Source organism: Dendrobates tinctorius, unplaced genomic scaffold (assembly GCF_039654945.1).
Source record: "Dendrobates tinctorius isolate UK_male_01 unplaced genomic scaffold, ASM3965494v1 ptg000111l, whole genome shotgun sequence".
In the NCBI taxonomy this organism is placed as follows: domain Eukaryota; kingdom Metazoa; phylum Chordata; class Amphibia; order Anura; family Dendrobatidae; genus Dendrobates; species Dendrobates tinctorius.
The window spans coordinates 30,340,153-30,365,228 of NW_027361779.1; the positions used below are offsets into that span (position 1 = coordinate 30,340,153).

The 25,076-nt window shown below is 44.4% G+C and overlaps 1 protein-coding gene across 3 annotated transcripts in view; it reads right to left on the minus strand.

The window, feature by feature from the left end:
• The window catches only part of CFAP206 (cilia and flagella associated protein 206), a 97,295-nt gene that overhangs the window by 19,195 nt on the left and 53,024 nt on the right, over window positions 1-25,076 (minus strand). For all 3 annotated transcript variants that reach the window (XM_073589608.1, XM_073589606.1, XM_073589607.1), the window contains exons 2-8: window positions 23,303-23,386; window positions 18,963-19,053; window positions 17,559-17,747; window positions 15,232-15,390; window positions 5,246-5,454; window positions 2,707-2,826; window positions 1,936-2,134 (exon numbers count right to left, since the gene is read on the minus strand). In XM_073589608.1, coding sequence (XP_073445709.1) covers window positions 1,936-2,134; window positions 2,707-2,826; window positions 5,246-5,454; window positions 15,232-15,390; window positions 17,559-17,747; window positions 18,963-18,999 — 913 coding nt within the window. In that variant the 5' untranslated portion in view covers window positions 19,000-19,053; window positions 23,303-23,386. The remainder of the gene's footprint in view (window positions 1-1,935; window positions 2,135-2,706; window positions 2,827-5,245; window positions 5,455-15,231; window positions 15,391-17,558; window positions 17,748-18,962; window positions 19,054-23,302; window positions 23,387-25,076) is intronic.

Below are 25,076 nucleotides of genomic sequence, written 5' to 3' on the forward strand. Positions count from 1 at the left end.
TATCATAGAGCTTCAGAGAAAAATATCCCTGGGTGCAATCATGCAGCAAGACTCTGATTCGTGTTACACAGCTTGGGCAGCAAGTATCAGGTGACAAGTTCCCTTTAATTCAAATGGGTTGTTTATGTGCAAAATTACTGGTCACATCGCTAACAATAGCGATACCTATATCTTGATTCCAGTTGTCTCTGAGCTAGTGGGTGGAGAGTAGTTGCTATGATGTCCATGGGCGATTTCTGCTGTGTGTATCACATCTTCAGTAGTAGCAGCTGCAGCATGAAGGACATTATACAGCAGTACTAAGCAGTTTAGCTGTGAATCCAGCACTGAAATGATATAAACATTTATGAACCCTGCGGTGCCCTGTGTGTGTCTCTCAGCCTCTCTAGCACTCTATTTCGCTCTCCTCCTCACCTCTTCAAAGACTTCAATCGGCATCTCTAATATGATATCTTATTGCGCTGGCAGTCTATCTTTTTTTTAACATAGATTAGTGTTTTTCCAAGCTCCAGTCTACAAGGCCCTACCAACAGATCATGTTTTCATGATTTCTTTACTGTTGCACAGCAGAAAGAACCTGCGGCAATTCCTTATGCCTTGATAATAACTTTCACCTGTGCAATACTAAGGAAATCCTAAAAACATGACCTGTTGGGGGCCATGAGGACTGGAGTTTGACGTACTGTTTTGAGTGAATAAGGAGTTTTGGATGTTGATTCTCTCCGCTCCACAACAGGTGATTGACAAAGCTCCTTCATATCAAAGCACCTGTCAATCACATAGAAAATATTTTTACCATATACACTGTGGCTTGAAAAAGTATTCATACCCAGTGAACTTTTCCTCATTTTTTCACCTTATACTCACAAACTTAAATTTTATTAGGATTATATGTGATATACCAACTAGTGATGAGTGAGTATACCCGTTGCTCGGGTTTCCCCGAGCATGCTCAGGTGATCTCCGAGTATTTTGGCGTGCTCGGAGATTTAGTGTTTGCTGACGCAGCTATATGATTTGCGGCTGCTGGACAGCCTGAATACATGTGTGGAATTAATAACAAACAGGCAATCCCCACATGTATTCAGCCTGTCCAGCAGCCGCAAATCATGCAGCTGCGTCAACAAACACTAAATCTCCGAGCACGCCAAAATACTCAGAGGACACCCGAGCATGCTCGGGAAAACCCGGACAACGAGTATACTCGCTCATCACTAAACCAACACAAAGTGGCAAGTATTTGTGAAAAGTAAAGGAAATTATACTTGTTTTTTTAAATATTTAAAAATATACCGTAAATCTGGAAATTGTGACGTGCATTTGTATTGAGCCCCTCCATGTGATAGTGACTTGCAGGATCATATTTTGCTGCACTTACTGCGATAAGCCTTTTGGGGTATGTCTCTACCTTCTTTGCACATCTAGAGGCTGACATTTTTGCCCATTCTTTTTTGCAAACAGGCTCTAGTTCAGTGACATTGGATGGAAAGCGTCTGTGAACATCAATTTTCAAGTCTTGCCACAGATTTTCAATGAACGAATATACTTTGATCTAAACCAATTCATTGCAGCTCTGGCATTATATTTAGGGTCCTTGTCCTGCTGGAAAGTGAAGCTACACCACAGTCTCAGGTCTTTTGCAGCCTCTATCAAGTTTTTCTCCAGGATTGCCCTGTATATAGCTCCATCGACCTTCCCATCAACTCTAACAAGCCTCCCTGATCCCAGCTAAAGAAAAACATTCCCATAGCATGATGCTGCTACCACCATGTTTGACGATGGGGATGGTGTTTTTCAAGGTGATGTGCATTGTTAGTTTTCCGCCATGCATAGTGTTTTGCATTTAGCCCAAAAAGTCCTACTTTGATCTCATCTGACCAGAGCACTCCTTACCTTGGATATAGCAATAAACCAGCCTCAACGCACAAACGTTACCTGTAGTCACTTTAATCCTTTCTTCATCAGATTTCACATGTAAATCACTGAGAAGTGGTTGGATGACGTGTGCAGGAAAGAGCTCTTCATGAAGTTCCAGAAATGGTTGCAGATTTGCAGTCATATTACTAAGGACACTTAACAATACAATTTCATCTTGGAAGCTGTTCCACAGCTTAGACAATGAAATAAAAAGTGGCTGAAAGAAATGATTGCAACTGGTTTTCGTATAATGTATTGCACAGACTGTAAATGATAGATAAATCTTTTACTACATTAGAAGAATGTAGTTTAATTATTCAGAAGCATTGGAAAGTATATACTAAGGAATAAGAGATCTTAAAGGGTACTTATGTGTATTTACATCATAGGACGTTGGGCTTCACCACACGCATATACATCATGATGATGGAGCTAGCTCAGGAGATGAGCCTGCGCCATGAGATGATCTTGTCAGCTTTAATATATAACTGACAAACCGTGCAACACCTAGGATTTAGGATAACGCAAATTCCAGTCATTTAACCCTTGAGATGCCATAGTGACATTTTTATATTTTCTGCTGCAGGAAATATAAAATGTAGCAGTCCTTCAGAGTACATGCGGTCTCGTGTAAACTGCGCTCAACGCTGAACTCTACACAGTCCTGGGCTCAGTTAGTACATACCATGAAGAATGGAGTATGTGTCAATGTAAGGAATGTTTCTTTTACCTTCATAAAACAATGCAAACGAAAAACTGAAATGAAGAAACTCTGCGTTCTGTACTTACATAGACCTGTGCCGTGGGGATGGCAGTCTTTGCCTGAACTGTGGCCTTTAGTAGTTCCATTTGTGCTCCATACTGTCTGTCCATCACTTCCAGTTGTTGTGCACAAGTGCTGACATCTGTCTACAAAGCAGGAGATGAGATATATAATTGCCCTATAATATCATACTGCTACTAATAGCATATTTAGCCTGAATTCATACAACACATTTGCAACAAAGAAATCTTTTTTTTTTTTGAGCGGTCACTAAGATACTGTTATGCATAATACATACACTGCATTATTAGAGTTTGAGGGTTTTTTTAAATATTTTTCTAATTTCTTTTTTGCTGATGTATAATGGCTTTTTTCTACCATAGCCATGTTAGTTTTTAGTTTTCTAAAGTGTTAAAAAGGAATGTACTGAAGTTTATTGCATCCATTGGTTTAGTTTTTCATACATGAACCATATACTACTTAAAACAGCAGACTCTAAAAAGCATTATTTAAAAAAAAAAATAATTTAGAAAAATTCACACACAAAAAAAAACACTAAGCCAGAGCTCCTAAATGTTAAGGACTTCAGAGCAGGAGATTATGATTGAAGGGACTAGCAGACCTGCAGCAAATAAATCTTTTATATCAATTACAGCAAGAAGCCCGGAAAATTAAAAGAAAAAAAAATGGAGTTTCTACCCTTACATAATGCTTCTCTAGATGGCGCGGTATAAACTTGGTGACAAACTCCCTTTAATCCCTTCGCAATATGCGACGTATGTAAGTATTGGGGAGGGGTACAGGAGCTACAGTAAGTTCACTCCATAAACTGTGGATGCCAGTTGTGTTATACAGTGAGCACCTGCCTTTAACTGCTGTGAATGAAACTAACTTAGAGTAAAATATATAGATATATAGTTGTGCTCAAAAGTTTACATACTCCGGCAGAACTTTTGCTTTCTTAGCCCTTTGAGAATATGAATGATAACACCAAAACTTTTTCTCCACTCATGGTTAGTGGTTTGGTGAAGCCATTTATTTCAAACTACTGTTTCCTCTTTATAAATCATAATGACAACCCAAAACATCCAAATAACCCTGATCAAAAGTTTACATACCCTGGTGATTTTGGCCTGATAACATGCAGCTTCAGCTGAAATGCTGGACTCTCTGAAAACTAGCAGTGTGGCTGTTTCAAGATGCACAATAAAGAGGCACTTGAAGAAAAATGGGCTGCATGGTCGAGTCGCCAGAAGAAAGCCATTACTGTGCAAATGCCCCAAAGGATCTCGCCAACAGTATGCAAAACAGCACAGAGACAAGCCTCAAAACTTCTGGAACAAGGTAGTTTGGAGTGATGACGAGGCCAAAATTGAACTTTTTGTCCACAACCATAAGCAATACATTTGGAGAGAGGTCAACAAAGCCTATGATGAAAGGAACACCATTCCTACTATAAAGCACAGAGGTGGATCGCTGATGTTTTGGGGATGTGTAGCTACAAAGGGACAGGAAATTTTGTCAAAGTTGAAGGAAAGATGAATGTAGCACGTTATCAGCAAATACTGGAGGCAAATTTGCAATCATCAGCCCGGAAGCTGTGGATGGAACGTACTTGGATGTTCCAACATGACAACAAACCAAAACAGAAGGCCAAGTCGACCTTACATTGGCTACAGCAGAACAAAGTGAAGGTTCTGGAGTGGCCATCTCAATCTTCTAACGTCAATATCATTGCGCCACTCTGGGGACATCTCAAGCGTGCAATTCATGCTAGACAGCCCAGGAATACACAGGAACTGGAGCCTTTTTACCTAGAAAAGTGGGCAGCTTTACCATCTGAGAAAATAAAGAACTTTATCCATAACTACCACAATCGTACTAAGCTGAAGAGTCACATAACTGAATCATGCGACCTTACATTGAATGCCATAAAAACAAAATCCAAAAAACAAAGGCAGTATTATGGGTTTTTTTCCACCATTTCACAAAGCTTAGAATTTTTCCCCTCTTTTTCAGTACAGTGTATAGTAAAGTGAATGGTATTGTTTAAAACTATAATTCATCTTGCAAAAAAACAAAGTTTTCATACAGCTATAGTCTATGAAAAATAAAGTTGACAGCAAAAGAAAAGGAAAGTTGGCTTCAATGGGTCAAGTTACTACTTAAGTTTAAATACAGGCTGGTTTATATTTTTATGAAAAACTATAGAGGACAAACTTGTCATGAACGTGGGCATCTATAAGGGCGCAGTCAGACGGCCATATAAATCAAACAGCGATCGGGGCGAATGCTCGGGCTGGCCACGGCTCATGCGATTACGACAGCTGCATAGAAATAGATGAAGTTGTCACGCTCAGATCGTGAGAGCCGCCAGCAAGTCCGGTCTTATTTATATGGCCGTCTGACTGCGCCCTTAGCCTGAGAAGCCCCACAGATGCTTTGTGACAACACAGAGGGGACCCTAAAAAGGCAGATCAGTGGCAGAAGAGTGCAAAGGAGGGCATCAGGTAACATTACTCCAGGTACTACTGCAAAGGGTCGCTTTATATTTCCATTTCTTACCAGTAAAATATTTAAGAGAACCTCATGCTGCCTTGCATTGTAAAGGGCTTCTTTCAGCTGGGTTAGGTTGAGCAGATTGCTCTTCTGTTTTTTGCCATCCATGTCTTCTATGAGAGCCGTGTATCTATTTATCATCTCTCGGGATGACTGAAGTTCTGAATCGATATGTTTTGTGGTGGCCGGTATGGCCTCCTTTAGAATAGTTGGCACTGCCGAAACAAGAACATTTTTTTTTTTTAAACCAAAGATTTTTATTATATTCAAATGTCGTTATAATTACATTCAAGCAAAGCTTTCAAATCATCTCCATTGCATATAGAAGAATACACGACATTCAATTTCCTCCCCGTCATAAAAAGAAAAGATAACCTAACCCGACCTCCTCCCTCCCCCCCCTTCCCAACTGCAATACAGACTTTCTCAATGTGATTGTCTCCACTGTAACCACATGGCCCAGAGTTTTTCAAAGTGAGCTTCCGTATGTCGCCTTCTATAAATTCTCTCCTCCAATCGGATTACGTTATTCACACGGATAACAAACTCCCCAGTCGTTGGGGGTTCAGCATCGATCCATTTTTGAGCTATCAGCTTACGGGCAATATATAAGAGTTTTGCTATGATGGACTTATAGGCATTCCCCACCGACACCTCCTCCACATACCCCAACACACACGTTACTGGGTCCCTTCCTATATCACATCGGTATATCTTCTCAACAAGCCCTATAACCTCCTCCCAGTATAATGAAAGTCTTGGACAAGACCAAAGCATATGGAGCATTCCCGCAGGTTCATACCCACATCTTGGACACTCCGCATTATCCCTCAAGCCCATTTTCCTCATAAGTTCTGGAGTCTTATATGTTCTATGTACAATATATATTTGCGATATCCTACCTGGCTCACTCAAAGAGAGTTTAGGTATATACTCTAAAATAGACTCCCATGTATCATCTACTATTTCCCCCACTTCTCTCTCCCATTTAGATTTTACTGTTAGAGGAAAGCCAGTCAAGTAAGAGTATAATAAATCTCTATAGATGGTAGAGATAACACCTCTCGTACCCCCGGACGCACACACATAGTCCAATACCACATCCCTCTGCACCGTCATATTCATTATCTGTTTCTGCGCTTGAAATGCATGCCTGAGACCAAAATATCGAAATTCCCCACTACATGGAAGTCCAAACTCTTCTTTCAAAACAGTAAAAGACTTGATCTCAGACCCCTCCAATAGTTGCCACACATATTGCAAACCTCTCCTCTCCCAATCAATACAAGAACATTTTTTAATTAAAAAAAATGCAAATCTGTAAATACAATGTGGCTTAAACGGGAACTGTGACATGGAAAACGCAGCCTGACTGGCCAGTAATGTGGTACTGGGCAGGTGGTGTGTGGGGGAACATTAGTTACACTGGACGATCGACCATTGTTTAATAGTGTTTCGAGGGGTTGACCACAGCTCCATGCGCACAGAACATCATGTTATCTGCAGCACATGTCTGATTTACACAGGACGATGTGCTACCGAGAATGAGGATTTTCAATCAGGAAAGCTTAAAAATAATTTCACCTGACGAACGAGAATTTTCTTGATTATTATGCGATTGGCAGCTAGATTACACAGGCCGATTATCAGGAATCAGCTTTTCTAGGGACTGTCCACTGGAAATGACCCTTAGGGTATGTGCACTAGGGTGACCGCAAAAAATCGATGTCGGAATTTTGTCCGTCTGGACCCCACAAAACGATTCCCCTTTCCAGATATTGAGATAGCCAAAATTTGAGCTCGATCAAACAACGTTAACCCGTGCCGCTCGTCGCTCAAAGTTTGAAAAAATCCAAATTGAGGTATTTTAAGATTTAGGTATTTTGCATAGTCTGTTAGACTATAAAGAATGTGACAACAACATTGCAGAAATAGCCCTGACCAAATTTTCGAACCGTTTGTGGTATTTGAATGCAGAGTTGGTGGGATTATCGTTTTTTGATCCCACCATTACAGACAATGAAAAGTTGTTAATGGCTAATAAATTGCTCAGTAGCACAGATGAACCATCAGAGCACGCTAGGGTTGTAAATCCAAAAGTTAGGAAAGAAAAATTAAAAGAGGTAGGAAGTAACCGACTTTAACGACCTTCTGACAAAAGATGAAGAACAAAAGCAATATGTCCTGCAAGTTGTAAGCAAATGCCGAGCATTATATTCTGACGTTTCAAAAACTACTTTAACAAAAGCTCTAGAATAGATTAGATAACTATGTAAAATTATCAACTCATGTAGGTTAGCGTGCTCTGATGGTTCATCTGTGCTACTGAGCAATTTATTAGCCATTAACAACTTTTCATTGTCTGTAATGGTGGGATCAAAAAACGATAATCCCACCAACTCTGCATTCAAATACCACAAATGGTTCGAAAATTTGGTCAGGGCTATTTCTGCAATGTTGTTGTCACATTCTTTATAGTCTAACAGACTATGCAAAATACCTAGATCTTAAAATACCTCAATTTGGATTTTTTCAAACTTTGAGCGACGAGCGGCACGGGTTAACGTTGTTTGATCGAGCTCAAATTTTGGCTATCTCAATATCTGGAAAGGGGAATCGTTTTGTGGGGTCCAGACGAACAAGATTCTGACATTTCCCCCCCCCCCATATGAGATCCGGTCACCCTAATGTGCACATACTATCTTTTAGATACTTTTGCTATAGGAAACAGCTTTATTTAAATGTCTCTTGACATATGCAGCTTTATTTTACATTCAGTATATAAAATACAGCCAGCATCCAAGTGGAAGCCACCAGATGAACGGTCAGGTCAATTTTTTAAGCCACTGTGCCGCTTTCCAAATCTGACAATTATTAACAGAAATGACAAAACATATCTTTTGTGTAACAAGTTGCTCTAACATTGACATGCAGTTAGCTAACTTTTTTACATTTTTTATTAGCGCCTTCAGATGGGTTCCGGGCAGATTCTGCCAGAAAAAGGACGTCGTGTGCACATGCCTTATGGCTGCATTCACAAGGAATGGGCATCCTGTTGATGAAAATATTACTCTGCATTTTCAGCCTTTCCATTGTTTACCTGGACAATGACTTAACCCCTTAGCGACAGAGCCAGTTTGCAGCTTAATGACCAGGCCAATTTTTACAATTCTGACCACTGTCACTTTATGAGGTTATAACTCTGGAACGCATTAACGGATCCTACTGATTCTGAGATTGTTTTTTCGTTACATATTGTACTTCATGTTAGTGGTAAAATTTATTCGATAAGTCTTGTGTTTATTTATGAAAAAAACGGAAATATGGCGAAAATGTTGAAAATTTGGCAATTTTAAAACTTTAAATTTTTATGCCCTTAAATCAGAGAGATGTGTCACACAAATTTCTTAATAAATAACATTTCCCACATGTCTACTTTACATCAGCACAATTTTGGAAGCAAAATTTTTTTTTGTTAGGAAGTTATAAGGGTTAAAAGTTGATCAGCGATTTCTAATTTTTACAACAAAATTTAGAAAACCATTTTTTTTAGGGACCACATCATATTTAAAGTCATTTTGAGGGGTGTACATGACAGAAAATACCCAAAAATGACACCGATCTAAAAACTAGACCCCTCAAGGTGCTCAAAACCACATTCAAGAAGTTTATTAACCCTTTACTTGCTTCACAGGAACTAAAGCAATGTGGAAGGAAAAAATTAACATTTAACTTTTTTTTGCAAAAAATTTACTTCAGAACCAATTTTTTTTATTTTCACAAGTGTTAAAAGAGAAAATGAACCACAAAATTTGTTGTGCAATTTCTCCTGAATACGCTGATACTCCATATGTGAGGGTAAACCACTTTTTCAGCGCACGGCAGAGCCCGTCTGACTTTTTCAACACAGAATTGGCTGGAATTGAGATCGGATGCCATGTTGCGTTTGGAGAGCCCCTGATGTTCCTAAACAGTGTAAACCCCCAACAAGTGACCCCATTTTGGAAACTAGACCCCTTAAAGAACTTATCTAAATGTGTGGTGAGCACTTTGAACCTTCAAGTGCTTCACAGACGTTTATAACGTAGAGCCGTGAAAATTAAAAATAATTTCTTTTTCCTCAAAAATGATTTTTTAGCCCGCTATTTTTTATTTTCACAAGGCTAACAGGAGAAATTGGACCACAAAAGTTTTTGTGCAATTTGTCCTGAGTACGCTGATACCCCATATGTGGGGGGACCACTGTTTGGATGCATGGGAGAGCTTGGAAGGGAAGGAGTGCCATTTTGGAATTCAGACTTTGATGGAATGGTCTGCGGGCGTCACGTTGCGTTTGCAGAGCCCCTGATGTGACTAAACAGTATAAACCCCCAAAAGTGATCCCATCTTGGAAACTAGACCCTCGAAGGAGCTTATCTAGATATGTGGTGAGCACTTTGAACCCCCAAGTGCTTCACAGAAGTTTATAAACGTAGAGCCGTGAAAATTAAAAATATTTTTTTTCCTCAAAAATGATTTTTTAGCCCGCTATTTTTTATTTTTCTAAGGGTAACAGGAGAAATCGGACCACAAAAGTTGTTGTGCAAGTTATCATGAGTACGCTGATACCCCATATGTGGGGGGGAACCACTGTTTGGGCACATGGGAATGCTCGGAAGGGAAGGAGTGCCATTTTGGAATGCAGACTTTGATGGAATGGTCTGCAGGCATCATGTTGCATTTGCAGATCCCCTGATGTACCTAAACAGCGGAAACCCCCAACAAGTGACCCCATTTTGAAAACTAGACCCCCCAAGGAGCTTATTTACATGTGTGATGAGCACTTTGAACCCCAAAGTGCTTCACAGAAGTTTATAACGCAGACCCGTGAAAATGAAAAATCTTTTTTTTTCCTCAAAAATGATTTTTCAGTCCTCTATTTTTTAAATTTCCTAAGGGCAACAGGAGAAATTGGACCACAAAAGTTGTTGTGCAATTTGTCCTGAGTACGCTGATACCCCATATGTGGGGAGAACCACTGTTTGGGCGCATGGAAGAGCTTGGAAGGGAAGGAGTGCCATTTTGCAATGCAGACTTTGATGGAATGGTCTGCGGGCGTCACGTACGTTTGCAGAGCCCCTGATGTACCTAAACAGTGGAAACACCCCCAAGTGACCCCATTTTGAAAACTAGACCCCCTCAAGGAGCTTATCTAGATGTGTGGTGAGCCCTATGAATCCCCAAGTGCTTCACAGAAGTTTATAACGCAGAGCAGTGAAAATAATAAGTCTTTTTTATTTCCACAAAAGTGATTTTTTATCCCCCAATTTTTAGACCCCCAAAGTTGGTAAACCCCTCAATTATTGCTCCAACCCTAACCCCAACACACCCCTAACCCTAATCCCAACCCTAACCCCAACCCTAATCCTAATTCTAACCCTAATCCTAATTCTAGCCCTAACCCTAACCCTAGGCCTAACCCTAACCCTAACGGTTTGCCTAACTAAGGGGGTGATAAACGGGGGGATTATTTACTATTTTTTTTATTTTGATCACTATGATAGTTTATCATAGTGATCAAAATGAATGAATGGAATCTGCAAGCCGGAGCCTGCAGATTCCCGGCGGGCGCACTACTCATGCGCCCGCCATTTTCTCTGGATCCAAGATGGCGGCGCCCACCGGAGGACGCCGGCGGGACGCAGGACCACTGGGAGGGGACCCTGGAGCACGGAGAGGTAACGGGGGGGATCGGGACCCAATTTCTCCTCTGATGTGCGATCACATCAGAGGAAAGAGAATTTAAATGCAAAATCGCGGCTTTTTTTTTTTTTGCGATTGCCGTTATAGGGTCAATAACGGCGATCGCAAAAGCGGGGTCGGTAAAAACCGACCCGATTCATGTTCTCTGGGGTCTCGGCTACCCCCTGCAGCCGAGACCCCGGAGAAAATCCGACACTGGGGGGCGCTATTTACTTACTCCACAGCGCCGTGAATTCACAGCGCTGTGGTTTAAGTACCCTTAATTACCGCCGTTAAAAGGCGTATCGGCGGTCGTTAAGGGGTTAACCTTTCAGGGAACCTGCTGTTTCACCTGCAAAATTGCAAAGTCATTACTACAGTGGCTTTGTATTTTAGGCAAAGAAAAAAGACCTCTTGCACATTTAAATTTTACAAAAAGGAAAACTGGGAGATGCAAAAGTTTGGGCACCCTGCATGGTTAGTACCTAGTAGCACCACCTTCTGCAAGTATCACAGCTTGTAAATACTTTTGCATTCAGCCAAGAGTCTTTCAATTCTTGCTTGAGGTATTTTCATCCATTCTTCCTTGGAAAATTCCTCCCAGTTCCATGAGATTCCGGGGTCATCTTGAATACACTGCTATTTTCAGGTCTAACCACAGATTTTCAATGATGTTCAGATCAGGGGACTGTGAGGGCCATTGTAAAACCTTCAGCTTGAACCTTTTGAGATAGTCTATTGTGGATTTTGACATGTGTTTAGGATCATTATCCATCTGTAAAAGCCATCGAATTTTCAACTTCAGCTTTTCTACAGGTGATGTTATGTTTGTATTAAGAATTTGTAGAAATTTAATTCAATCCATTCTTCCCTGTACCTGTGAAATGTTCCCCGTTCCATAGCCTGCAACATAGCTCCAAAGCATGATTGATCCACCCGCATGCCTAATGGTTGATGCGATGTTCTTTTCCTGAAATTCTGTGCCCTTTGTTCTTCACATACGTTTGATCACTATGGCCAAAAAGTCCCATTTTAAACTCCACAGGACTTGTTTCTCAACTGCATCAGGCATGTTTAGATGTTCCTTTGCTTACTTCTGATACTGAATTTTATGGTGAGGACGCAGGAGAGGCTTTCTTCTAATGACTCTTCCATAAAGGCCATATTTGTGCAGGTGTCTCTGAACAGTAGAACAATGTACCACAACTCCAGAAACCTTGATCAAAGTTATCTGAGTACACAAATCTCCAAGAGTGCCCAAACCTCTTAGGGCATAGGCCCATTTTCTTTTTTGTACTTTTTTAAATGTAAGAAAATGACGGAAATGTGTCATCTTTAACTTTAGGCCTAGAGGTCATTTCATCATAAACTTGCTTAACTGTTCACAATAAAAGTAATTTTGACCACACACACTTTATCCACACTTTTACATGCCACAGGCTGCATTATCTTACTGATGAAACTGCAAGATTAAAGGGGTTGTCCACTACTCAGAGAACTTCTTCTCAACTGCTATGTTCCCCCTTCTAAAATAACTTGCCTCCAAAGCTGATGCAGTTTCAGCAACATTGGCGCCAGGTCTCAGGAGACGTTATCTCATAAGATCCCTGCAGCCAATCAGATACTGCTTCACGATGACTTATTTCTAATGTCAGTGTTGTCGGAAGGAGGTAAGAGCAAGGCGGTCAATTAGCGGCTGCTGATTGGCTGCAGGGCTCACATGGCATAACTGGAGCACTGGAGGAGAGCACAGCGATTTTAGCTTCAGGGCATATGTAGGTGATATATGGTATATGCGAATCTCCCAGGATTGTAGGTGCTAATATAATATGTGTGCAGTCAGCAGCCATGATAAACGTTACTATGCATGTATCATGCCATGTAGGGCCAGTTTCACACATCCGAAGATCTCGGAGTACAGACCTCAATATATGGGGTGCCGTGGGTCTCTTGACTGAACTCAACAGCCTCATAGCCCAGTCCGTAAATTGCGGTAAGTACGCAGATCATGAATTGCAGATGTGACGACCCCTGGAGTGGACCCTCTGGGTCGTGATGCCAACCCACACAGGGCGAGCTGACCTAGTGAGGACCACCCCTTATACAGGGAGTGTCGGGGCAGACCCAGGGGGGCAAAGTACCACAACTGCAGGAATCAGGTGGTCGGCTCACAGAAGACATGAGTGAGTGTGTCAAGCAAGGTGCAACAGGGAATGTGCAGAAAACAAGAGAGTGCAAAGCGTGGACACAGGGGCCCGCAAGGTATAGGACAGTACAGGGCATTTGCACGGAAGTACAGAGGGTTGAGGACAGTACAAAGCGTGTGCACGAGGGCACGCTGGGTACTGGGTAGTGCAAGGCGCGGACACAAGAGCACGGTGGCTACGGGAGCGCGTATGCGTGTGCGGGAGACCACGCCTGTATACAAGGCTAGGCAGTGTGCATGCTGGGAAGCACGCCTGAGAGCAAGGCAAGGCAGAGGATGTGCTAAGAAGCACGACAGGACACAAGGCAGGAACAGAGCGTGTGCTAAGAAGCACAACAGAGCACAGTACAGAAACAGAGCATGTGCTAAGGAGCACAACAGAGCACAGTACAGAAACAGAGCATGTGCTAAGAAGCACGACAGGGCACAGTACAGAGGCAGAGCATGTGCTAAGAAGCACGACAGGGCACAGTACAGAGGCAGAGCATGTGCTAAGAAGCACGACAGGGCACAGTACAGAGGCAGAGCGTGTGCTAAGAAGCACGACAGGGCACAGTACAGAGGCAGAGCGTGTGCTAAAGAGCACGACAGGGCACAGTACAGAGGCAGAGCATGTGCTAAGGAGCACGACAGGGCACAGTACAGAGGCAGAGCGTGTGCTAAGAAGAACGACAGGGCACAGTACAGAGGCAGAGCATGTGCTAAGAAGCACGACAGGGCACAGTACAGAGGCAGAGCATGTGCTAAGGAGCACGACAGGGCACAGTACAGAGGCAGAGCGTGTGCTAAGGAGCACGACAGGGCACAGTACAGAGGCAGAGCGTGTGCTAAGGAGCACGACAGGGCACAGTACAGAGGCAGAGCGTGTGCTAAGGAGCACGACAGGGCACAATACAGAGGCAGAGCGTGTGCTAAGAAGCACGACAGAGCACAGTACAGAGGCAGAGCGTGTGCTAAGGAGCACGACAGGGCACAGTACAGAGGCAGAGCATGTGCTAAGGAGCACGACAGGGCACAGTACAGAGGCAGAGCGTGTGCTAAGAAGAACGACAGGGCACAGTACAGAGGCAGAGCGTGTGCTAAGGAGCACGACAGGGCACAGTACAGAGGCAGAGCATGTGCTAAGGAGCACGACAGGGCACAGTACAGAGGCAGAGCGTGTGCTAAGGAGCACGACAGGGCACAGTACAGAGGCAGAGCGTGTGCTAAGAAGCACGACAGGGCACAGTACAGAGGCAGAGCGTGTGCTAAGGAGCACGACAGGGCACAGTACAGAGGCAGAGCGTGTGCTAAGAAGCACGAGACAGGAGACCTGAATACAGAGCGCGGCCGAGCAAGGACCAAGCAGGGAAGCACAACAATAATCAGGCCCCTCCAATAGGAAGAGGCAGCCTGATATAGGGCAAGAGCGCTGAGACTTCCGGGTCAGGTCCTCCAGGACCATAGAGATGGCATGGCTGCAGTCAGGGCAGAGAGAAGCGCGCATGCACATTAGCAACACCGTGCAGTCATAGGATTAAGTGCGAGAGGTGCGCGTGTGCACCCGACGGGACCCCCGAAGAGGCCGCGGCACCGGAAGTGGTGACGTCGGTCGCAGAGTCCCGGCCCCAGGTGAGAGCTGCGTGACAGCAGATGTGTGAATCCTGTCTTAGTACAAGGTTTTTCTTATTTAAAGCTCTACTGCATACGAATTGTAGTTAGCTAATATATACGGAATACACAGCACTTACCTGTACCTGACCCACCCGACAGACATTGCATGACCCAACATACCCCACTGACTAGTAACGGGGCTCACAGGGTCCTGTCAGTAAAAAGAATACAGCATGCTGTCCAGCTTTCAATCAAAACTTACCGAACTGGATCAGGTCTTTGGTACAGATGTGAACATAGCCAAAAAGATTCATTAAAAAGGCAGGAGAAAAGAAAATTGCAAATAATTGTATAGATGTTGATTTTTTTTACGTAACACTAACTGAATAGGAATAATTATTGCAAATAATTTATCACCCAGGAACCCTCCGACCATCCAAACCAGCCTCAGGCACAGGACCCCCGCACTTACAGTCATCAATGCCCTCTCCACCTTTTCCACAGTCTTTGTTGAACAGACGGATCCCAGTTACGATCATGGTGAGCTCTTTCAGCTGTCGTTCTTTGTCTTTTTTAACAAGGGATAGAAAGGTACCAAGTTCTGTATGTGGGAAGATGCTCTGAAGGGCAGCTAGGAAAATACAAAGAAGCAATTAAAGGAAATCTGTTAGCAGGTTTTTGTTATGGAATCCAAGAGCAGAACGATATAGGGGCATAGGCCCTGATTCCAGTGATGTGTCACCTCCTGGACTGCTTGGAGCAGTTCTGATAAAATCCCTGTTTTCTCTGCTGTAGCAGTGCTATAAATGCTGAGTTGTGTATAACCCCGCCAACACCACTGATTGCCAGATTGTGTACACTGTACAATGTCAGCATGCTGACAATCAGTGGTGGGGACAGGGTCACACAGATTAGCTGGACTGTCTGGCATGAGACACCTAATCTCTAGTGATACTCTCCTGCTGATAACACACTTATTGTATTAAATCTACAACACACAGCCCAGTAAGTGACAAATCCCTGGAATCAGGCTCTCTGCACCTACATTATGCAGCTCACAGGTTACATAACAAACACCTGCTAACAAATTCCTTTTAACACATTACATTCTACGGTCAAACTAAAAGAAACAAATTATCTGACAATATGTCATATTCACACCATAGTTTACAGACTGCCTCGTCATTGAATTTTAACTCGCCAACTACTGACCATGGGTTGTGCCAGATATTGCAACACAGGCCGAGTTACAATACCAGACACCATTTATGGTCCGCGGTGGCACTGTTTCTGAAAGAAAGCAGGCATGTTTTTTTAATCCAGGTCAAACCCATTAAAGTATGCAAAACACAAGCCGCGGAGACACCATCAAATGTTTCTCAACGCAAGCAATGACTAGCCAGGTCTTTCCCCGGGAAGGAACAACCACGGGAAGGGCAGTCTCCAATGAAGGAAACCACCTATGCCAAAACAAGGTATCCATCCACAGACAGCTGTTTCGGGGTATTGCCCCTCATCAGTGTGGAGTAGGAAACTGGTTAGTAGGAGCAATGCCTAGTAGAAGACTGTGAAAAATAAGGATGAATGAACTCATGGAGATCAACATCCAACACTGCGGAGACACCATCACATGTTTCTCAACGTAGTGATTCTAGAGCAATGCCCCATCCCTTAAGGGAAATATGTAAAAATATGCAAAACAGAAGCCGCGGAGACACCATCACGTGTTTCTCAACGCAAGCAATGACTAGCCAGGTCTTTCCCCGGGAAGGAACAACCACGGGAAGGGCAGTCTCCAATGAAGGAAACCACCTATGCCAAAACATGGTATCCATCCACAGACAGCTGTTTCGGGGTATTGTCCCTCATCAGTGTGGAGTAGGAAACTGGCCAGGAAACTCCATGAGTTCATTCATGCTCATTTTTCACAAACCCATTAAAGTAAACTTCATCTAGAATGGGCTTACGACATCAAGGCATTTTGAAGGTAGACTAAGGATCCCGTTTCACATAGCGACGCACCAGCGATCCCGACAATGATACGACCTGGTAAGGATCGCTGGTGTGTCGCTACATGGTCGCTAGTGAGCTGCCAAACAGGCAGATCTCTTCAACGACGCAGCAAAGACGCAGCGATTCGTATAACGACCTCGGCAGCCGTTGGTACCTTGTCACACAGCAGCTTTTCTGACAACTCACGCCTGCATCCCTGAGTTCTACGTCGCCAACGAGGTCGCTCGTTGGCGTCAAACACAGCAATGCACGCTGGCCAGTGGGACGCCAACGATCAAAAAATGGCCCAGGACATTCGAGCACGATCAGCGATATCCAGCGGGGGGGGGGCAGTCGCCGCTATGTGTCACACGTAGCGAGATCGCTGGCGAGATCGCTGTTTCATCACAAAATCGGTGACTTTTCAGCAATCTCGCTAACAATCTCGTTATGTGAGACGCAGCCTTAACAATGGTAAACTGATTGTGCCCCTGATCAGTGTAGCAGAATGCCAAATATAGGGATAGAAGCGAGCTAACCACATACTGTCTGGAGTCCACTGTTTGAAGAAGAGTAGTCTTACATGAATGGCTGCCTTTGGGATTCATGCGTGGCTTACGTCTGCTCTATTAACCTATTGGGCACATGGACAGCGGTCTTCATGAAACAACCTCATTATCATCATCATTTTTCATCCCAGCCAATATGATTGATAGCATATGGTCAAAATATGGCTAGATGAGTAAATGTCTTAAGACATCACTCCCTAATTTTGGGTTGTTTCTGCGGCTCACTGCAGTTGCTGACCTGTAGCTTCTCTGACAACTTTGATATCCGTAGGAGACCCAAGACCAGATCTCAGCAGAACGTAGCTGACAATCTTCCGATACAGGTTCTCTAACTCCTCAGCTATGCGAGCTCGGCTGTCCGTGATCTCCCTGCACACTGGGGCCAGTCGTGATTCTAGGACACGATGATGTTCATCAAGAAATTCACCTGGAAGAGGAAAGGCGACATTGGGAATCACTGGTAATCCTGTCATTCAATTCATGCATATGTAATCTGAGAAATGATCGGATCTAGACATCTAATACACATATAAAGCCAGTGGTAGTAAGAACTGACCTAAACCCTGTAGGCTAGTATTAGCTTGATTACACCTAAATCAGGCCCATAGAGAATGAATAGCGTGGAGGTGCACATGCTCCATATCTGCTCCTTCTAGAAGGGGCTTTAGGGTCCCAGGATCTCAGGAATCAGATCTCCTGCAATTACATAACAACTTTTTACAGCCTCTCTCATATAGAGTAATCCATATACTTTCTAATGAATCCATACTCTGCTCTTTACATCCGACAAGGAGGGAGTTGTATGCTTCTGCCTAAAGTTTAGTTACTCTTTCAAGAGGCTGTCCGGTGAAAACACGTGATCACCTATCCATAGGGCAGGCGATATCTTGCTGATAGGTGAGAGTCACCCAGCACAATGGGACACTTTTATCCCTGTCAGAATGGAGTGGCAGTATACAGGCTCGAGTGCTGCTTCATACAATCCTTATGGGGCTAAGAGCGCTGCACTCGTTTTTTCCAGAAGCATAGAGAACAAATAGAGCAATGGTCGGGCGCCCACCTATTTTGTAATGGGGCTAAAAGTTCTCCTTCAGGAATAAAAATGCACTGATATGCCAGTTGGTGCGTCTCCCGGCGATGGGATACCCATCGCTCCATAAATTCCCACGATCCTGTGAATAGGTGATCATGTTTTCACTGGACAGGGAGTCTGTCATCCTGAAACTGATCTATTTAGACCTTGGTAGTCGGGGCTTAGCCCTATGCCGTGTGATCGTGTGTGCAGAGAGCGGCTACTATGCCTGCTATACACAGGAGAGGGATGAGGACACTTGCACACCGACAGTGTGTGCACGTGATGCTCGGCCGCTGTCAGTGCAGCCATGCTGTCACCTCCTCCTGTGTATAGCAGCCGGGTGGACCCGCCATACGCCGCTGTGGCCACTGTACAGATGACAGAGCTTTACTATTCCGCTACGCAACTGATCACATCCAGACGGTGGCGTCACAGGAGCAGCTGATCGGCTGGGATGCGGGGTATCACACCTCCAACGTTCGGATATTGATGACCTATTCTAAAGAAAGGCAAGCAATAGAAAAGTCCCGGACTACCCCTTTAATGCTGGCTTAATATTTAAGTTACCTCTGGTTGTATAGTTCAAGTCAAAATACACTTGCATCTTTATGGTTTCCAGGGATGGGCTCTTTGTGACCAGGAGTCTATCCACGCAAAGCTAAAGCAAACCAGACACATGTTAGTCACTGAACAGCAATAAACATAACCAAGGTAAAAACACATCGCTTTTCATCCTGATGTGACGGACAGTTATGGGTCGCCCTCCCAGGCTTCACCCAGGGCTGTGGGGTACTCGGTGCCGGGCCGGTGTCAGGGGGATGATGTGTCACAGCAGCGGTGACCCGGTCTGTGGCCCTGGGTGCCCAATATCAATGGCGGTGATGTTTGTTTGTAATGTAAAGTTCGTGACGCCACCCGTGGTGTTTGGCAAGTAAGATGGTGAGCCAACGCTGCATGCAGATCCGCTGGGACTGATGGTGTGGTGCAGCAAAGATGGTGTAGCTCCCCACAGGTGGAGCTGTAGTCCCAGGGCAGTGTAGGTGCAATGGATGAGTAGAGGCACAGAATGGGGTGGATGTGGATACCCAGATGTAGCGGTGCTGAAGGTGTTAGCGGCGAATGAATGGAGGACACCAGAGCTTGCAGTTTCAAAGCTTTACTCACAGTTCTTGGTACCCACTGGTGCCTGCCTCCGTGCCGTGTCCTCCGGGGTAGAGACTCAATCAACCTCCCGGGCAAGTCAGGGTTCTCCTCTCCAACACTCCGCCAACATGTGCCTTTCCTGAACGACTCCCCTATTGCGCCTATTAGTGTGAAGAGCTCCAGTACCGTGGTTCTCTGAAGTTCCTCCTGTCAGATGTTCCTAACAACTCTACTTGTATGACAGACAGCTGTAGCCTGATCAGGGACCCCTTGAATCCCGGCTCTCTATCCGTGTTGCTGTTGTGTCCCAAGTCTTAGATGGCAGTAGTGCATTTACAGCCAACTACTCCACCGGTGTCTGCTGCAGAACCATAAGTGTCCGTACAACCTCGGGGACCGGGCCCCGGCCTTGCGCTGAGAACCTATAGGCAGGGTTCCTCTTCCAACCCACAACTCCTCTCTGTTCTCCTACTCCTTCGTTCCGTACTTGTCTTTCTCTCTTATGGAAATGCAGGTTACAGGTCTACGTCTCTCTCTCTCTCCTTCTATCTCGTTCCACGGGAGATCTTCCACTAAGACCAGTCCTCAGTCTCTCCTGACTGTCTTCCTCCGCCTCACTCCCGTCAGGCAGACCTGCTGTCCGCCCGCTCTCTCAGACCCTCGTCTGACTTCTCTGGGACTCACCCCAGACTAGCCCTTCTCGGACTGACCTCCAATCCTATCTTTCCCCTTCTTTTTATACTAACTCCACCCACCTCCCTGCACATCTCATGTTACGAAGCAGGGTTCCACGAAGGGTGCTCTGCTACCCTCAGCCTGGAGCTGCTAGGTGGACCTACTGAACTATCCTGTGTGTGGGATGCAGGTGTTGGAGTGAGGAAAGGAGTTCTCAACTTACCTAGGTGGTGGGGCACTACACCTTAGGAGAAGGTGCAGTACCTCTGTGGCGACTGAGCCTCAAGGGCACCACAGTTAGATTTAAGGATCGATTATTTTGGCGGAAAAAAAATGCTCACAATGGTCATTTTATCCTCAGCTGCCATGTTTTCCCAAGGGAAGCCACTTCAGAAAAATGATGGCAGCTATTTTATTAATGCACCATCGCCATCGGCTTTTCCATCGTCCTATTAAAGGTGTTATCCGATACGTGAAAGGCATTTAAAAGTACCCATTTAAAACCCTAATCACTTTTGTAATGTGCCTATATAACTCCCTAGTGTTCCCCCTACACTGCTAATCCATATATGTAAATGAAATGCATTATAGATATTTGAGAGATATTGGACAACCCCTTTAAGTATCACGAGCGGGTGGCTGGGAAACCACCCCAAGAATGAACATGTCACTTCTTTTAATCGCTTGACGGTGTCCAAATTCTGAAGCGGTTAAAAGAAATAACATAAGACAGAACATGTGCACAGCAATATCGCTGTGACATTACTGAGCATTCTGATCTTTGGTTTTATGGCTCTTTTTCTGGGGGGATTCCACCAGAAAAGGACGCCGTGTGCACAGACCCTTAGGAGGCCAATTCAGATTTTCTTAAAAATCTACCAAAAAATTGTTCCCTTCTGGAAACCATAGCATGACAGACATGAAGCCCAAATCATTTTTTTCCCACAATGGATCACAATAGGAATGTGATGGGACTGTGGATACTTTATACCCACTTTAATACAATTCTGAGATACTTTGTAGTTGGGTGTGACTCTACAAAATCACGGAGGTCACATAAAAGGAACATAACATCAATAACCCCACGGTAATACAAATTGTTAATTCTGCCTAAGGCTTTATTCACGCATCAGTATTTCATCAGTATTCGTACTGTATGCCAAACTCAGGAGTGTCTACAAAACACAGAACAGGTGTCAATCATTCAATTATAGTTTTCATCTGATTGATCCACTCCTGGTTTTGGACATGCGAATGAGACCTAAAACATATTTTGGGAGAAGTACACAATGTTATTTTTAGGCGGATTCCACCTGGAACCCATCAAAAAGCGCAAAAGACCGCTTCAAAAAAGTGTCCATGTGGCGCCCCTGAGGGTTCAGTTGCCACAGAGGTACTGCACCTCCTCCTGAGGTGTGGTGCCCACCATCCAGGTAAGTTGGAGGCTCCTGACCACATTCCAACACCTGCACCCATCATCACAAAGTAGTGTAGCAAAGCCACATTGCGGCTCCCTGCTTGGAGTGTAGCAGAGCACCTTTGGTGGCTCCCTGCTTGGAACACGAAACGTGCTGGGAGGCGGGTGGAGTTAGAATACATAAAAGAGTGGGAAGGTTTAGAAGTTGAGTTCAGTTCAGTTTAGTTGAGTGGAGAGTGAGGAGTGAAGATCCCTGGGAGAGGGATGGAGGAAGTAGGTGCTGCAGCAGATCTCTGTGACCTGCGTCTGCTGGCACGGGAAAGGAAAGAAAGAGAAAGATATTGAACAGAAACCTGATCTTCCATGGGACGGAAAGATTAGTAAGGAACGTAGGAGTAAAAGGGAACAGAGGACGTGGGTTAGAAGAGAACCCTGCCTAGAAGTTCTAAGCGCTAGGCCGGGGCCCAGTCCCCGAGGTTCTATGGATACTAAGGGTCCTACAGCAGACACCGGTGGAGTAGTGGGCTGTAAATGCACTACTCCCATCTAAGACTTGGGGGCACAACAGCAACTTGGATAGTGAGCCGGGACTTAGGAGTAAGGAGTCCCCGAAGCAGGCTACAGCTGTCTGCCGTACAAGTATAGTTCTTGGGAACATCTGTCAGGAGGAACTCCAGTGTAACTCAGTACTAGGAGTACTTCACACCAAAGGCGCTATAAGAGGAGACGTTCAGAAAGGCACATGTTGGCGGAGTGTTGGAAGGGAGCATTCCATCTGACCTGGAGGTTGACTGAGTCCCTGACCCGGAGGACACAGCACGGAGGCAGGCACCTGTGTGTACTACAGACTGTGAGTAAAGCTTTGGAACTGCAAGCCCTGGTGTCCTTCATTTATTCCTGCGCCAACACACCCGGTACCGCTACATCTGGGTACACGCTTCTACACTGCCTGCGCCTCACCTCTACCCGTACATCTACACTGCCCTGGGACTACAGCTCCACCTGTGGGGAGCATCACCATCTTGGCTGCACCACACCACCAGTCCCAGAGGATCTGCATGCAGTGTCGGCTTAACATCTCAATTGCCGAACACCACGGGTGGCGTTACGAACTATTCATTCAAACAATTACAATTCACCATTTCAATTCCCCCATTACTTGGGCGCCCAGGGCCACGGACCGAGTCACCGCCGCTGTGACACATCCCGCTGACACCGGCCTGGTACCGAGTACCCCACAGCCCTGGGAGGGCGACCCATTCATAATGCACAGTAAGGTAAAAATGGCCTTGCTGTGCACATGGTCAGGATTTTGTTACTTCTTCTAGCTGTTTCAGGGCTGTGAATGGGACTTCTTCTGCGGCTTCCACTAGGAAACAACTTGCTGGATAGTTTAAATTATACAAAGAAAAAAACAACAACATATGAACAAAAAATGCCAATGTAGAAGCTTCAAGTGAAAAGACCACCGGCTATTTCCTGAAGCAGCTTCGTCTAAGAAAACCTTGGCGGTTCTCCCAGCTTCTTAAAGACGCCCTATGCACATACTGTTCACGATTTTTTAAAATTCCTGAACCGTTTGCCTGAAAGTAAAATGTGTTTATGAATGAGTAATGCAGAATACTGATCCCAGCCTGCAACCAACAACGCATGTCAGAAGTTGATGTGTTACCTTGATCAGCTTCTGTACATCATCCTTTGTCAGAATGCGATCCACATTAAATCCATTTCTGGGGTCTAATACTATGGCTTTCACCTGAGATTTAACATAAAACACATAAAATAAATGGTTATTTTATTATCATGATAGTATTTTAATATGTTTGGGGGTAACAGCAGACCTCATTAACCCTAAAATGTTATCTGTTAGGGTTTGGTTAAAGGAGTTATCAATTAGTTGGAACATACCTTCTGAATTCCTATGTTTCCCTCTTGTAAAATAGTACACCTATACTAACCTCCGATGCAGGTGCGATTCTGGCAGTTTAGACATTGTCTCTCCCCAGGATTGCGTGACATTTTTATGTCACGCGATCCCTGAGGCCAATCGACACTGGCTTCACTCTTCCCTTCTTCGGACAAATCCGGATGAAGTGAGAGGTGCTGCACTCTTGCTTCGGCCAGATGTATATAATAAGTCCGAAGGCAGGAAGAGTGAAGCCAGCACTGACTGGCCGCAGGGATTGTGTGACATAACAATATCACGCAATCCTGGGGAGAGCCAGTAATCTAGTGATGAGACAGCCAGACGGCACCAGAGGCTAGATGTTATTAGGTGTTATTATTTTACAAAAGGGAAACATTGGGATTCGGGAGTTGTCCAAGTAGTGGACAACCCCTTTAAGATGCCAAATCACATTTTTATTACCTATGAAACGAAGGCTTGGTGTACATACCTTTCCTCATGTGGCACAAGGTCGAGTGGGGTGTACAGGACAAACACTTCTGCTACTGCTTATCTTGGTAGGGATACAATACACAACCAAATCCTACCACAGCAATAGACACCTAGGGGCGTCTGGCAGTCTCTGTAAACAGTTCACATATGCATATCCTACTCCATAAAAAAGTTATTATTAGTGCAACTGGCAGAATTCAGGTTTATAAGTTAGGCTATAAATGTTAAATCCGATACGACCAGCCAAATCATTGGTGTGAATCCAAATCACTATCTATGGCCATGTGCATTCATCATTACTTTACTATGGTACTATTAAGTTCATAGATGTGAATGCTCACGTGTACAGTGTCTTGCGAAAGTATCATCAGCCTTGACATTTTTTGTGTTTTGCTAACTCATAACCTGGAATCTCCTTGTTATTTTAAGGATGTGCCTCAGTTCATGGAAAGAACATGCCTACAACTGTGAACATTTGGTTTTCTTTTTATTGTGAAGCAAACAACAAATAGAACAAAATAACTAAAAACTTCAGTGTGCATGACTATTCACGCCCCTAAAGTCAGTACTTTGTAGAGCCTCTTGCAGCAATTACAGCTGCAAGTCGCTTTGGATAAGTCTCTATGAGCTTTCCACATCCAAATTTCCCATTCCTCAAGGCAAAACTGCTCACGCCACTTAAAGGGAATCTGTCACCCTTTTTTGAGATATCATATAATGATATCATTCAATTGTGTGTCACATAAGGATTCTCTTAGTACTTTTGCTTCCCCCTGACCCCGCACCTTTCATGCATAAATACCTTTTTTATATCGGTTCAGATGTATGTAAACTGCCGCTGTCCGATCCGCTGGGCGGGGCTTATTTACCTGCTCCCCCTCTCCCTGTCTTGCTCTACGCATTTCTTCTTGTGTAGCGCAAGACAGGGAGGGGGGGGGCAGTTGAATAAGCCCCGCCCAGCGGGCGGACCGTGGCAGTTTACATACATCTGAACTGATATAAAAAAGGTATTTATGCATAAACGGTGCGAGGTCAGGGGGAAGCAAAA